Source organism: Euprymna scolopes, chromosome 32 (assembly GCF_053919585.1).
Source record: "Euprymna scolopes isolate OS-2025 chromosome 32, ASM5391958v1, whole genome shotgun sequence".
NCBI lineage: Eukaryota > Metazoa > Mollusca > Cephalopoda > Sepiida > Sepiolidae > Euprymna > Euprymna scolopes.
The window spans coordinates 9499689-9512500 of record NC_136513.1 but is presented as its reverse complement, the minus strand read 5'-3'; the positions used below and the strand labels follow the sequence as shown (position 1 = coordinate 9512500).

General features: G+C 36.6%; 1 protein-coding gene across 3 annotated transcripts in view; it reads right to left on the bottom strand.

Moving 5' to 3' along the window:
• LOC145256218 (triokinase/FMN cyclase-like) overlaps nucleotides 1-12812 on the bottom strand; it is an 84854-nt gene that overhangs the window by 51050 nt on the left and 20992 nt on the right. For 2 of the 3 annotated variants that reach the window (XR_013863943.1, XM_080114836.1), the window contains exons 2-3: nucleotides 4516-4629; nucleotides 1385-1575 (exon numbers count right to left, since the gene is read on the bottom strand). Coding sequence is in view for 2 of the 3 variants with exons in the window: in XM_080114836.1 (XP_079970962.1) it covers nucleotides 1385-1575; nucleotides 4516-4629 (305 nt within the window). In the remaining variant the exon portion in view is untranslated. The remainder of the gene's footprint in view (nucleotides 1-1384; nucleotides 1576-4515; nucleotides 4630-12812) is intronic. The other variant, XM_080114835.1, reaches the window with a different exon arrangement.

The following is a 12812-nucleotide window of genomic DNA, read 5'->3' as shown; positions in this document are numbered from 1 at the left end:
GTGGTAACCGCGACGGGATAGGAACTCTGAATCTCCTGACTGCATCCACTGCAATTACTGCCTTCCATAGTTGTTGTCGTCTCACCACGTTTTGTCCAAGTAAGCCTCTGATAATAGTCCACAATAAATAAAAATTAATAAATAATATTCATCTCAATAATGAATTCCAATGAAAAATAATATAAGATAGATTTGTTGCCCAAATAATCTAAATAAATATATACAAGATTAGCTGACCTGTGTTCTACTGTTGCCCAGGAAAGTAGATTAGCCCAGGAAATTCCATGCCCAATGTTAAACTTTTTTTTACAGGGAAAAATCACCACTTATCAAGGCCCAGAAGCCATTTGAGGATAAGGATTAATGAATGAATCAGCGTGATAAACAACATTGGTGAAAATTGGGTAGAAATTGATTATTTATGAGGACAGCTCAACAAGAATTTGTTTATGTTGGACTTGAAATTGACCATGTTATAGTAAGCTGGGAAGCAACCTCATAGTATTGTGTTCTACAGATAGGCAGCTCTAGAAAAGAAGCTTTGCTCATGGAACTTACATTTAGTATTAGGTACAGATAGAAAGTAAAGAAAAATTGCCAGCAATGGTTGTAGTAAGATGAGTGTTTGCTAAGAATGTTCTACAAGAGGGACCATAGATTGAAGCTCAGCATCTGTCATGAAAATAATGTCTCGCTATGTCTCTTTGAGAAAGAGGTATCAGAGAGGAGAAGAGGACACTCTCCCTACCAGTTTTGTACGCTATCAAGGCAGGAAAGAGATGCCCTGAGCAGCCTCTTCCCAGACGTGGCAGTTGAATTATTTGCTGCTTATATGATTGTCTGATGTGAACACAGACTCCACAATGTTAATGTAAAATAGCAACCAGAAAAGTATGGCTTTGGAGCATCAAAGTTTTTTTGGAGGGAAGGGGGGGGTCAGATAATCCAGAAAAAAATATAGGAATTATTGAAAGAATTAAGAAATGATTTCATAATCTCTGGAAACACACACATGAGTGGTTAGTCTAATTGGATTGTGGAACAGATTATCACATGGAAGTTTTGGTTATTTTCCTATCATGTCTTTATGTGGAGAGGATAAAGACATTACTTATTATATAGAAGAAGATAGAATAGATAGATAGAAGAATTATATATAGGATAGATAGATAGAAGAAGAAGGAGAAGGAGAAGAAGAAGAAGAAGAAGAAGAAGAAGAATACACAGAAGATTGAATTAGAGTTTAAAAGTTCAATTGAAAAAGGGATGTAATTTTGATAAAATAATCAAAACCAGAAGCAGATGCAGGAAGGAAAATAAACAAACAAAAACAGGGGGAAGGGTATGAGAGTTGCATGCTGGGGAAAATGTATTTTTTCCCCACCTTGTTGACAAGCACTTGTCCGCAAAGGCCTCTCCGTCCTGCAGATTGGACAGATGGCAAGGCTGCACAATCTTCACCAACAACCAACATTTCAATTTCTAGATTTGGTTGTTTTCTTTTCACTTCTTCAAATGCCAGACCAAAATTGAGTTTATCCCCCGTGTAGTTGGGCACTAAAATAAGGCAACCACCTGAAAGAAGTCATTATAAAAGCGGTTGAAAACAAATTTGAATCTCTCATTCTTTAAGAATTACACACATAAAGAAGATTGTTTTTCTTTAGAAGGAAAACAAGAATAATAACTTGAATACTTATGCATATATATGTGTGAGGCGGGTAATTCTTCACATAACAATCTCTGGTAAATATGCTACTTAGAAATTAAAGTTTTCGGTATATTTACATGTTATGTTGAAAAACAAAACGGTTACCAAATTTTTTAGAAAACAATCAGGTAGTTGATTTTTTCATTTCAGAAAATCATTTTTCTTTCAAACGAGCAGCTTTGCTCGGACCCTATGTACTGTTCCTAACTTTATATGTATATATATATATATATATATATATATATATATATATATATATATATATATATATATATATATATTAACAATGTTTACTCATGTCCAGGTAACCTACATTTAAAATTTCTAGTGTTTAGACCCAAAATTGGCGGAGGAGTTTGGAAGTCTGCAAAGATCAACTCTTTCAACTTGGACCTCTTGGCAGCCGAAGTTTCGCCTAAAAAACTGGTTAAAAAGCTTGCTGTATGCTTGAATATCCTTTATGTAAAATTTCAAATGTTTAGACCCAAAATTAGCTGAATAGTTTACTAGAGACCGCAAAGGTCAAATCTTTTGAACTTTAATCCCTTGGCAGCCAATTTTTGGCCAAAAACCGATTAAAAAGCTTGCCCTATGTCTGAATACACTTTATGTAACATTTCAAATGTTTAGACCAGAAATTGGCTGAGAGGTCAAATTTTTTTTAACTTAGACCCCAATTTTGACCCCTTAACATTTATTGTTTTGGGCTCAAATTAAATTACAAAGTAACCTGTTCAAGTAACCTATATCTAAAATTTCGAGTGTATAAACACAAAATTGGCAGAGGAATTTGGTAGAGTTTTCAACGGTCAAATCATTGAACTTTGACAGCCAAATTTCTGGCCGAAAACCAATTAAAAAGATTTTCCCAAATATCAATACCCCTTATGTCAAATCTCGAGTCTGTAGACTGAAAATTGACAGAGTAATTTGGTAGTGAAATGTACACACACAGACAATTTCACTTTCATAGATGTGCTAGCAGTTCTGCCCGGCTTTGCTCAGGCTCTTTGTACTGTTCATAACTTTATGTGCAAATGTATATATAAAAAAAGTGTGAACATGTGCGGTAATGCCTTTCTATATAATAGGCTCCCTTAACTGCCATAGAGAAAAGTTGGTAGAGACTGCAGACGTCAAATTTTTTAAAATTTTGACCCCAATTTTGACCCCCTTAACATTTATTGTTTTGAGCTCAAATTAAATCAAAATGTTTGACCTATGTCCAAGTAACCTACATCTAAAATTTCAAGTGTTTAGACCCAAAATTGGGGGATTAGTTTGGTAGATTCTGCAAAGGTCAACTCTGTAAACTTTGACCTCTTGCCAGCCAAATTTTTGCCTAAAAACTGATTAAAAAGCTTGATGCATGTCTGAATACCCTTTATGTAAAATTTCAAATGTTTAAACCCAAAATTGGATGAATAGTTTGCTAGAGATTGCAAAGGTAAAATCTTTTGAACTTTGACCTCTTCGAACCAAATTTTCAGCAAAAAATGATTAAAAAGCTTGTCCTATGTCTGAATACACTTTATGTAAAATTTCAAATGTTTAGACCAAAAATTGGCTGAGAGGTCAAATTTTTTTAGACTTTGACCCAAACTATGACCCCTTAACATTTATTGTTTTGGGCTTAAATTAAATTACAAAGTTAGATCCATGTCCAAGTAACCTATATCTAAAATTTCAAGTGTTTAAACCCAAAATTGGCGGAGGAGTTTGGTAGAGTTCTCAAAGGTCAAATCGTTAAACTTTGACCCCTTTACAACCAAATTTCTGGCTGAAAATGGATTAAAAAGATTTTCCCAAATCTTAATACTCCTTATCTCCGATTTTAGGCCGAAAATTGACAGAGTTATTTGGTAGGGAAATGTACACACACACACACACACACACACACACACACACACACACACACACACACACACACATTTTCACTTTTATAGATATACTAGCATTTCAGCCCGGCATTGCTCAAGTGTTCGGAAGTGTATGTTGAGCAAAAAAGAAAAAAAAGCGGTGAATTTTTTTAACTTTGACCTCTTAACATTTATTGTTTGGGGCTAAAATCACATTATTAAGTTAAATCCATGTCCAAGGAACCTATATCTAAAATTTCAGGTGTTTAGACCCAAAATTGGCAGAGGAGTTTGGTAGAGTCATCAAAGGTCAAATCGTTGAACTTTGACCCCTTAACAGCCAAATGTCTGGCTGAAAATGGATAACAAATATTTTCCCAAACCTCAGTACCCTGTATATCAAATTTCGAGTCTGTAGACTTAAAATTGACAGAGTTATTGCATAGGGAAATGTACACAGACACACACACAGACATGTTAACTTTCATAGATATATAGATGACTCATTGAGTTGAGAAACACCATTCTGTTAATCTATATTATATTTCCTTTAGTCTGTCTGTTCCATTTTTTTCTCAGAAACTATTGGATCAATTTGACTGAAATTTTGTATGGATCTTTGTTATGATAAGTTGCAACAAACTAAGTAATATGATATCTGTTTGATGCACAGTTAGGGAGTAACAGGGATTAGTATTCAATACAATGCTACACTGACTCATTTTTTCTGAAAACTTACTGGGCTGATCTGGCTGAAATTTTGTATGGACCTTTGTTATAAGTTGCAATGAACTAAATATTATAATATCCATTCAATGATCTATGTGGCCACATTAAAATTTTTAAATCTAATGAAAATACAATTTTAGCTTTGGATACCAATTATAAAATAAATCATTTAAAAGTTGCAGGAAGACAAATATTTTTTGTCATTGAAAGACATACCTGCGGAATGTGGTTTACTAATTGCTTTGATGGCGGCAAAGATACTGGCTGGCGGTGGTGAAGTGAAAATGGATCCAGACACAGATGCGCTTAGCATCCCTTGACCAACATAACCTGAAATGGAGAAACAGTTTTGTTTTTAAATTAATATTTCAGTTTTATTCTTAACATGCTGAGATACAATGAAAACGAGTAGAAGACGGCAAGCAGAAAACTATTTTTCACTCTGTAAACTGACATAAGGGGTTTATCAGTTTTTCAAATCTAAAGATCCTAACAAAATTTGTGTTTTTTAAATTTGTTGAGATCAAACTATTATTTGGATTATTTCAGACTACTCTTCTTATCTTGAGTATTATTCACACAACGTTTCAGCTGATGTAACCACCAGCCTTCTTTGGGTGTATCGTGTTGAACTTACAACGATTTGTGGCTAAGTATCAAATAGTATTTTCCCCTTGATTCCGATGATTATGTTTTAAATTCCTGATTCTGATAGAATTACAGAATCTGATTCTTTGAAAATTTCTAAATATTAAGCTATAGAGTGGCTTTTACTGTAAAAAAAAAACAACAAAAAAACAAAAAAAAACTATCTGTTAATATTTTTTGCAAACTTAAAAATACACTTGTATATTTACAGGATATAATTTACTAAATCCTTACTGTGTTTATCTAAAAGTGCTCAATAATAAATAGTGTGTATATTTATTTAGTATAAAACCTTTTAATCATGCAATCATTTTTGGCTGCAAATTTACAGACATGTTTCAGATACTGTTGATATATGGAATCTTTCATCCAATATTCTGTTTTAACATCACACATATCAACAGCAACAACCAAAAAAAAATGGCTTAAACAAAAATAAGGTAGTCAAACTATATCTTAATTATAACTAGGATGTATATTGCGAAAAAAATTTTAATTAAAGTTGTTTTTTAAACATTGTATTGTATAGCTTTCCTATCTAACATGTGTCTTGTGTCACTGTCATATTTAAATATGTAAATTTGCCTCATTATGTGACGGGACACCGGACGATGCCGGGTGTCCCGTTCAGCTAGGTGAAGATAAGAATGCTTATGGCCGGGGGGGGGGGGGCGTGCTGATACTGTGTCAAAGATTAAGACAGGCGGTTGTTTGGCAGACATGATATCTGTTTTAATGGCGGAAAAAAAGGAGATTATTCTTCTAGTTGGATCTGGTGAGAATGAGTTTTTAATTGATTCGGACAGTCTCGAGAATTGGGCTCCAAAATGTCTGCTCAGAGTCGGGGACCCGCGGTGTGTTAACTCAGAGACCACCAAGCTAGTTTGACAGATATGTTCACAAAACAATAGAGAAAGAGAAAAGAATAAGATAACAGAGGGATAGAAAAAGAAATTCACAAGAGAAGAAAGAGGGGGGAATAGAAGATAATGGAGAAAAGGAAGGAAGATGCTTTTGATATAAACAACGATCGCCTACTCGAAAAAGAGTTAGAAGGGTTTTGGCAGTCTTTGGTCAGCGAGCGAAGCGTACACATCGGCTCTCGCCCCGCCTGGGGTGAGAGGCAGGGGCAGAAATCTCAGTAAGGACTAACTTAAAAAGTTCTTGTTCTTAGCTAGGGAATTAACCTGAAATCTCACGTATACAACCTGCATCACGAAGCGCGGATAACGAAAACATGACTTTAAACAAATGTAGAATGATTGCAAATAATTATTTTATTTGGTTTAAACGAAAATGACCTCAGAGTTTTTTCTTTGTTTTTCGATTGCCGGCATAAGTGAAGATGCAGTTTATTTCAGGTATGCCCTGACGCCAGACGACGAAGACACAGACACAAAACCAGAGTGACGGCCGAAGAGGACAATGTTGCCACACGGACTTGGGGTCATGCACGTTTAACGTGCCTTGAGCAGCGGAGGTATGTTTTCCAGGGACCAGTACGAGTCTGGTCATGCTGGAGGGGTCCACCATAGACGACGCAGGCCCGGGACATCGTTCCCATTACATTATATCTGCTTTGGTTATTTGTAAATATTGCGACTTTTCACACCTCTATGTGAGTTTTGCACTTGTATTTATGCTAACAATTTTCTTAAATTGCAGTTTTCCTGACTAGATATATCTGTTAGAAAGTAAAATATCCTTAAAAATAATTCATGCTGTCTGTCAGTTTTCTCAGGAAAAACAAAGAGATTTAGAAATGACACTAACAATGGCATTAAATAAATTACCCAAAATCACAACAAATTCAAACAGAAATACAGCATTTTATTTAGGGTTAGATTAGGGTGAAAAATATTTTTAATCCTTCAAAAATAAAATAAATAAATAAAGTAAAAGAAAATTCCTAAAAAACACAATAACATAATATAAAATAAAGTAAAAGCTTTCAGGACTGCCAGCAACCACTGTAAAAGAGTAATAAAAAATGCAAGTGAGCTATATGCCCAGTCTGTTAAATCCAAGGTGACTGATCAGCGGCTTGGTTCCCACCAGTTTTGGCAAATAACAAATAGGATCCTGAACAGAAGTGTGCGTTCTATCCCAACCATTATCAATGGACCAGAGGTCATCTCGTCAGCGTCAGACAAGGCCAAACTATTTGCAAAGAACTTTGCAGCTAATTCTACCCTATGCGACGAAGGCCATCAACTCCCCATATTTCCTCCTATAACACAGAACATACAAATATCCGTGCATGAGGTCGCCAAGCTAATAAAAAACCTAGATTCCAGTAAAGCAACTGGCCCTGATGGCATCCCAATTATAGTGTTAAAAAAGCTTCAACCAGAACTTGCTCCCATACTTACGAAACTATTTAAGCGCTGCCTTAAGGAGAAGTGCTTTCCGACCCCCTGGAAGACCTCATCAGTTTGCCCTGTATTTAAGAATTCAGGTGATAAGTCATCTCCCTCTCAGTACAGACCAATAAGTCTTCTCTGTGTTATGAGTAAGTTGCTGGAATCAATATTAAATAGAGAAATAGTCAACCACCTCAGCAGGAATAACCTTCATAGTGACACACAATATGGTTTCCGCTCTGCAAGATCTACCGCAGATGTGCTGACGGTTATATCCCACAGGATTAGTGAATCTCTTGACAAAGGCTTCCTTTCTAGGGCAATTGCTCTTGACATATCAAAGGCCTTCGACAAAGTATGGCATAAGGGTCTACTTCACAAGATTTCCAGCTACGGTATAACTGGAAATGTTTTCTCAATCATTAAGTCATTTCTCTCCAATAGGCTCATAAGAGTAGTGGTAGATGGACAAAAATCGGAGGCCTGCAATATAAATGCTGGAGTCCCTCAGGGGTCAATCCTGGGCCCAACTCTCTTCCTGATCTACATCAATGACCTCCCTAAACACATACTTAAATCATTTGTTGACATCTATGCTGATGACACGACCATCTACGGCAACACATCAAAGGCTGTAAAGGACGAAGTTCTCTCTGATTCTCTCTCCTCTGATCTCGAGCGCGTGGTTCAGTGGGGGAAGATGTGGCTAGTTACCTTTAATGCATCCAAAACCAAACTCCTATCCTGACATCATCAACGCTCTGATCCCCAGCTGGCATCAATTGTGATGGATGGCTCTCGTCTGGGTGAGGCCCCGTGTTTTGACAAGCTTCTGGGTTTGACCTTTACTCCTGATCTGAAATGGAACACGTACATCAAGTCTGTTGCCAAGGTCGCTGGAAAGATGGTGGGATCCTTCTACCGCTCCAGAAGATATCTCACTACTGATGCAATTCTCTATCTATATAAAAGCCAAGTACGTCCAAGGATGGAATACTGTTGCCATATGTGGGCAGGAGCTGCCAAAAACAGCCTATCATGCCTTGACAGAGTACAAAATAGACTTCGTGGCTTAGTGGGGGATGCCCTTTTTTCTACCCTGCAAACCCTCTCCCACAGAAGAGACATTGCGAGCCTATCCTTGTTTTATCGTTATTTTCATGGCAGGTGCTCGTCTGAACTCCAATCCCTGGTCCCCCCTCGCCAATCTTTCACAAAAAACACCCGTCTAGCTGAATCCACTGTGAAAAATTTCCCCCACTCTATATCTGTGCCTAAATCAAAACGCGGATTTCATGAACAAAGCTTCTTTCTTAGAACTGCACGCCTGTGGAACTCTGTTCCGTCTACCTGCTTCCCTCCGGACTACAACTTGGATGTCTTCAAGTCTAATGTTAACAAATTCCTAATTGAACCGCCCCATTAACTAAACACTTCATCAAATCTCCTCACTAACGTAATGTACTTGCAATAACCCTTATCCCTGAGTGGCTTCCGGGCCTTGATAAGTGGTGATCACTGTGTAAAAAAAAAAAAAAAAAAAAAAAAAAAAAAGAAAATCTTAAAAATAATAAAAATAAAATAAAGTTGATCGACTGATTGATTTGAAGAAAATTATTAAACCGATTCTTAATCTTAAGGAGTAGAGGGTGTTTGTGAGCCTAACCTTAAGTCAGAAAAAAAAAAGTTCAGGTCGATATGGGTCCCTTCCTATAATAGAAGTATTGGTCTTTTTTAGCAGGCTTCTTTCATAACTTGTTTATAAAAATGGCAACGATATATGCGTTAAATGAAGTCTTTTGCGTCCTTCTTTTTATTACTTATTTAATCGTTTACTTTACTAATTCGTTTACTTTTACTCTGTTTTCTTTTTCACTGTTTCTTTTACTACTAAGGGTACTTTTAAATGTCTGTGTGTTCTTATCAACGTTCTTACTTATATGGGTGTGTGTGTGTATGCTCTTACGCATCTTATGTGCTGTTCACTGTTATATGTGTGTGTGTGTGTGTGTGTGTGTGTGTGTGTGTGTGTGTGTGTGTTCTTATCCTTACACCGTTTCCTGCCTTGAAAGGTCTCAAGACGTGTATGTGCCATGTATAATGCGTACATGTCTGGTTGCCTTGGCCAGCGGATGATGCCTTCTTGGACGCTGGTCTCCATCTCGTGGGGAGTGGTCACTGCTGACAGATGCATCGATAAACAACAATTTGATTTGAAGCTTCAATCTTTTATTTCGAAGCAAGCCTATCATCTCGAACCCTGGTTGTCGGAGACCCGAGATTTCCCGTCTGCATTCTCTGCTGCACAAAACCAACTCTCAGCCCATATGGTCGTCAACTGGAAGCCTACGACCACAATTCCCATGTCACCCCTAATTTCTGGTGCATTCTCTCTAGGTTGATACCTGTCAAACTTAAACTTTTGTGACCCTGCTAACTCGCTGATGGCAAATGAAAAATATACTTATATAACTTCTATTTCTAAAACTACCTATATAGCAATTAAGCTGGGATTCTCAATACTACATATGTTTCCATCCTAATTTTCATTTTTGTGATTTTGTTGTTTTTTATTCACCCCAAAACAAGACACTGAGGCATAAAGGGTTACTGTAAAATAAGAGTCATACCTATAGGGGTATTCTAAGTGGGGAGTTAAGCAGCCAAGATGTTTGTTTACATGACATCTGAGAACCACTACAGTGAAGAGGTGGGATTTTGCTGATTGTCTTGTTGGTCGGGGGTATTTAAAATCAAGAGAGCATCTGTTGCAATATTTTTGTAATCCCCCATAAATTTGTGCAAATCTATTTATAACCAAGTATGGTAAAGAACGAACCAATCAAACGACAGAACAGCTTTATAAAACAACTGAATCGTGTTGAATTCTCCAATACTACCTTTTCTGTGTCAAAACAAGAAAGACCATTTCATTTCTTCTGATAACAACTTGATTAATTCTTTGCTTGTGAAAGATTCTTTAACCAGATTTATCCTGCCATTCTTTTTTGCTTTGAACTACATTTTTTTATTTCAAGAATGACTTTACACTCAAGAGCACCAGTGCAACAAGTTCAACAGAACACACTCCATGGAAGTACTTGTAAAACACAAACACAGGATTGCCACATTGTGGTGATGAGACATATACTGGAACTTGGTAGATAGTGTGGCACCTTATTAGATTAGAGGCTCTTTTTGGGGCACTGTCTAAGAGGAAGAGGTTAGTGATTGATTTCATGTGTATGATGAAACTTGCTGTAACTTACTGTTTTTAATGTTTCTTCTTTTTTTTAAATTTTTTACTAAATCATGGTTTAAGTAAAAATAAATTTATTGCCAGAAATGCCAAAAAATGTTTTTCCATCTATAATATAAATCTCACTTGTCTGTTTAAATGTATGTATGCATGTATGCATATATGTATGTATGTTTGCCTAAAACTTTTGACAGAGGTGAAAGATTTTCACAAAATCAGTATCATTTTGAAGCTAGACCTTTCGGATGATAAATATAAAAAAATTGGCTAAAAACATTAATTCCTTCATCCTCAACTTGACACTTTTCTACAGAGTGAGTCGCTTTTATTGCCGATATTTTTGAAAGTCATCCTCTCTTCCTGATTGACTAGCCTTCATTTAAACATTTGTCACTTCCGGTTTGGTGATGAACACAACAGCAAAGAAGTTACTTTTTTTTTTTTTTTCACATTCTTTTCCTCCTTTGCGGTACAGGTTCGGACCTGCCTGCCTACTATCACTTTTTTTTTTTTTGCTCAACACACACCTCCAAACACCTGGGCAACGCCGGGCAACCAGGCTAGTTCTAAATAGTGCACATGGCTAAAAAAAGGGAAGAAACTCAATGTGTTATTTAGAATCAGAGTAGCGGGGGATACCTGGCATTGCCCGGGTGTTCGGAGATGTGTGTGTTGGAGGTCGGAGGTAGATCAAAACAACCCTGTTTAAAAAAAAAAAAAACGTTGGCCGGGTGTTTGGAAGTGTAAAAGAAAAAAAAAAAGTTTTAGTAGGAAGGTAGGCTTGAACCCCGAAGCCTTGATGCGAACATGGAACGAAATAGAAAAAAATCCTGAGACCTAACCATCTCAGCCACGAGGGGAGAGGAAGTGATAAGTGCCTTAAGTTAACGATTATAAAGTGAAAGTGACAGGTGCAAGAAAGTTAAGTCACGTGATGTTTGACCTAGTTTTGCGCTGCAAGCCAGTTTCTGTTTCCCTTGCCACTTCATTCGCTTTTTTTATACTGAAAAGCATAACAAAGACAAAAATAGCGCATAAAAGTCGGGCAAATTAAAGATAGCCGCGACCCTCGTTCTTAAGTCGTAGATATTATGATTTAGATAGCATATAAAAAGTTTTAAGAAGGAGTGAGCCGACCGAGAAGCCCGGCGAAAAAAGCCTTTGGTGGACATGCACAAAAATGCATGCGCACACACACACATATATTTTCGCTTTTATATATAGAGATTAATGTACTGCAGAAATGAATCAATTATTTTGCTTTAGAATCTTCAGAATTGTTTCTATTAATCTCTATATTTTGGTTCAACCAACAGCTTGACAGATATAAAAGTGATAAAGAGAAAGATGAACAGAAAAAAAATTAACATAAACAAAAGCAGGAATTCCTAAAACAATTTTATGATAAGTTTTGGTTTTGTATTACAATGACTTGCCTTTGCCAGTTCAGCATTGTTTTGTCAAATTTGATAATGGAAAAACCTGAAACCAAAATTCTAACTAACAAAAGACAAAAGCTTACACATTTATATAAATACTAGCAGGCTGCCTGGTGTTGCATGGTCGTCAAATACGTATAAATATTATATTTTAATTAATGTAGAATTCTTATCTGTTATAAACAGAAATATTGTAGGCATTAATCGTAACGTAAAATTCCTTAAAAAAAAAATAATGTAAAAACAAAACGGAGAGTAAGTGAGAATGTGCATGCGAGTGTTATGTTTTTTCTAAAGAATTCCCTTCTTGTAAGTAAAAAAAATACTCCAGCTGAGATTGAAACTAAAACCTAAACAGTGAATTAAGTGCAATAACCATTAGACCAACTTGATATGATCCTTAAAAAGTGTTTTCAAACCAACTTATACTTAACATAAAGAAGCTATCATGTTTCACGACCACGCATGCGCAGTCGTAAAAAAATTACACCTGAAAGTATCCTGAACTTCTACAAGGCCACCATTCGCCCATGGATAGAGTATTGTTGACACATTTGGGCTGGTGCATCTGCTACTAGTCTCTCGCTCTTGGGCAGGGTTCAAAAGAGAGTTGCCAACCTGATAGGTTCTGACCGTCATCCAAGCTTCAACCACTGTCCCATCGACAAAATGTCACATCCCTCTGCCTGTTTTACAAGTATTTTAATGGTGGATGCTCAAATGAACTACAAGCTCTTGTGCTCCCTCAATAGCCCCGACAAACTCGACAAGCAGCTAAGTCCCATCTCTACACAGTAGAGATCC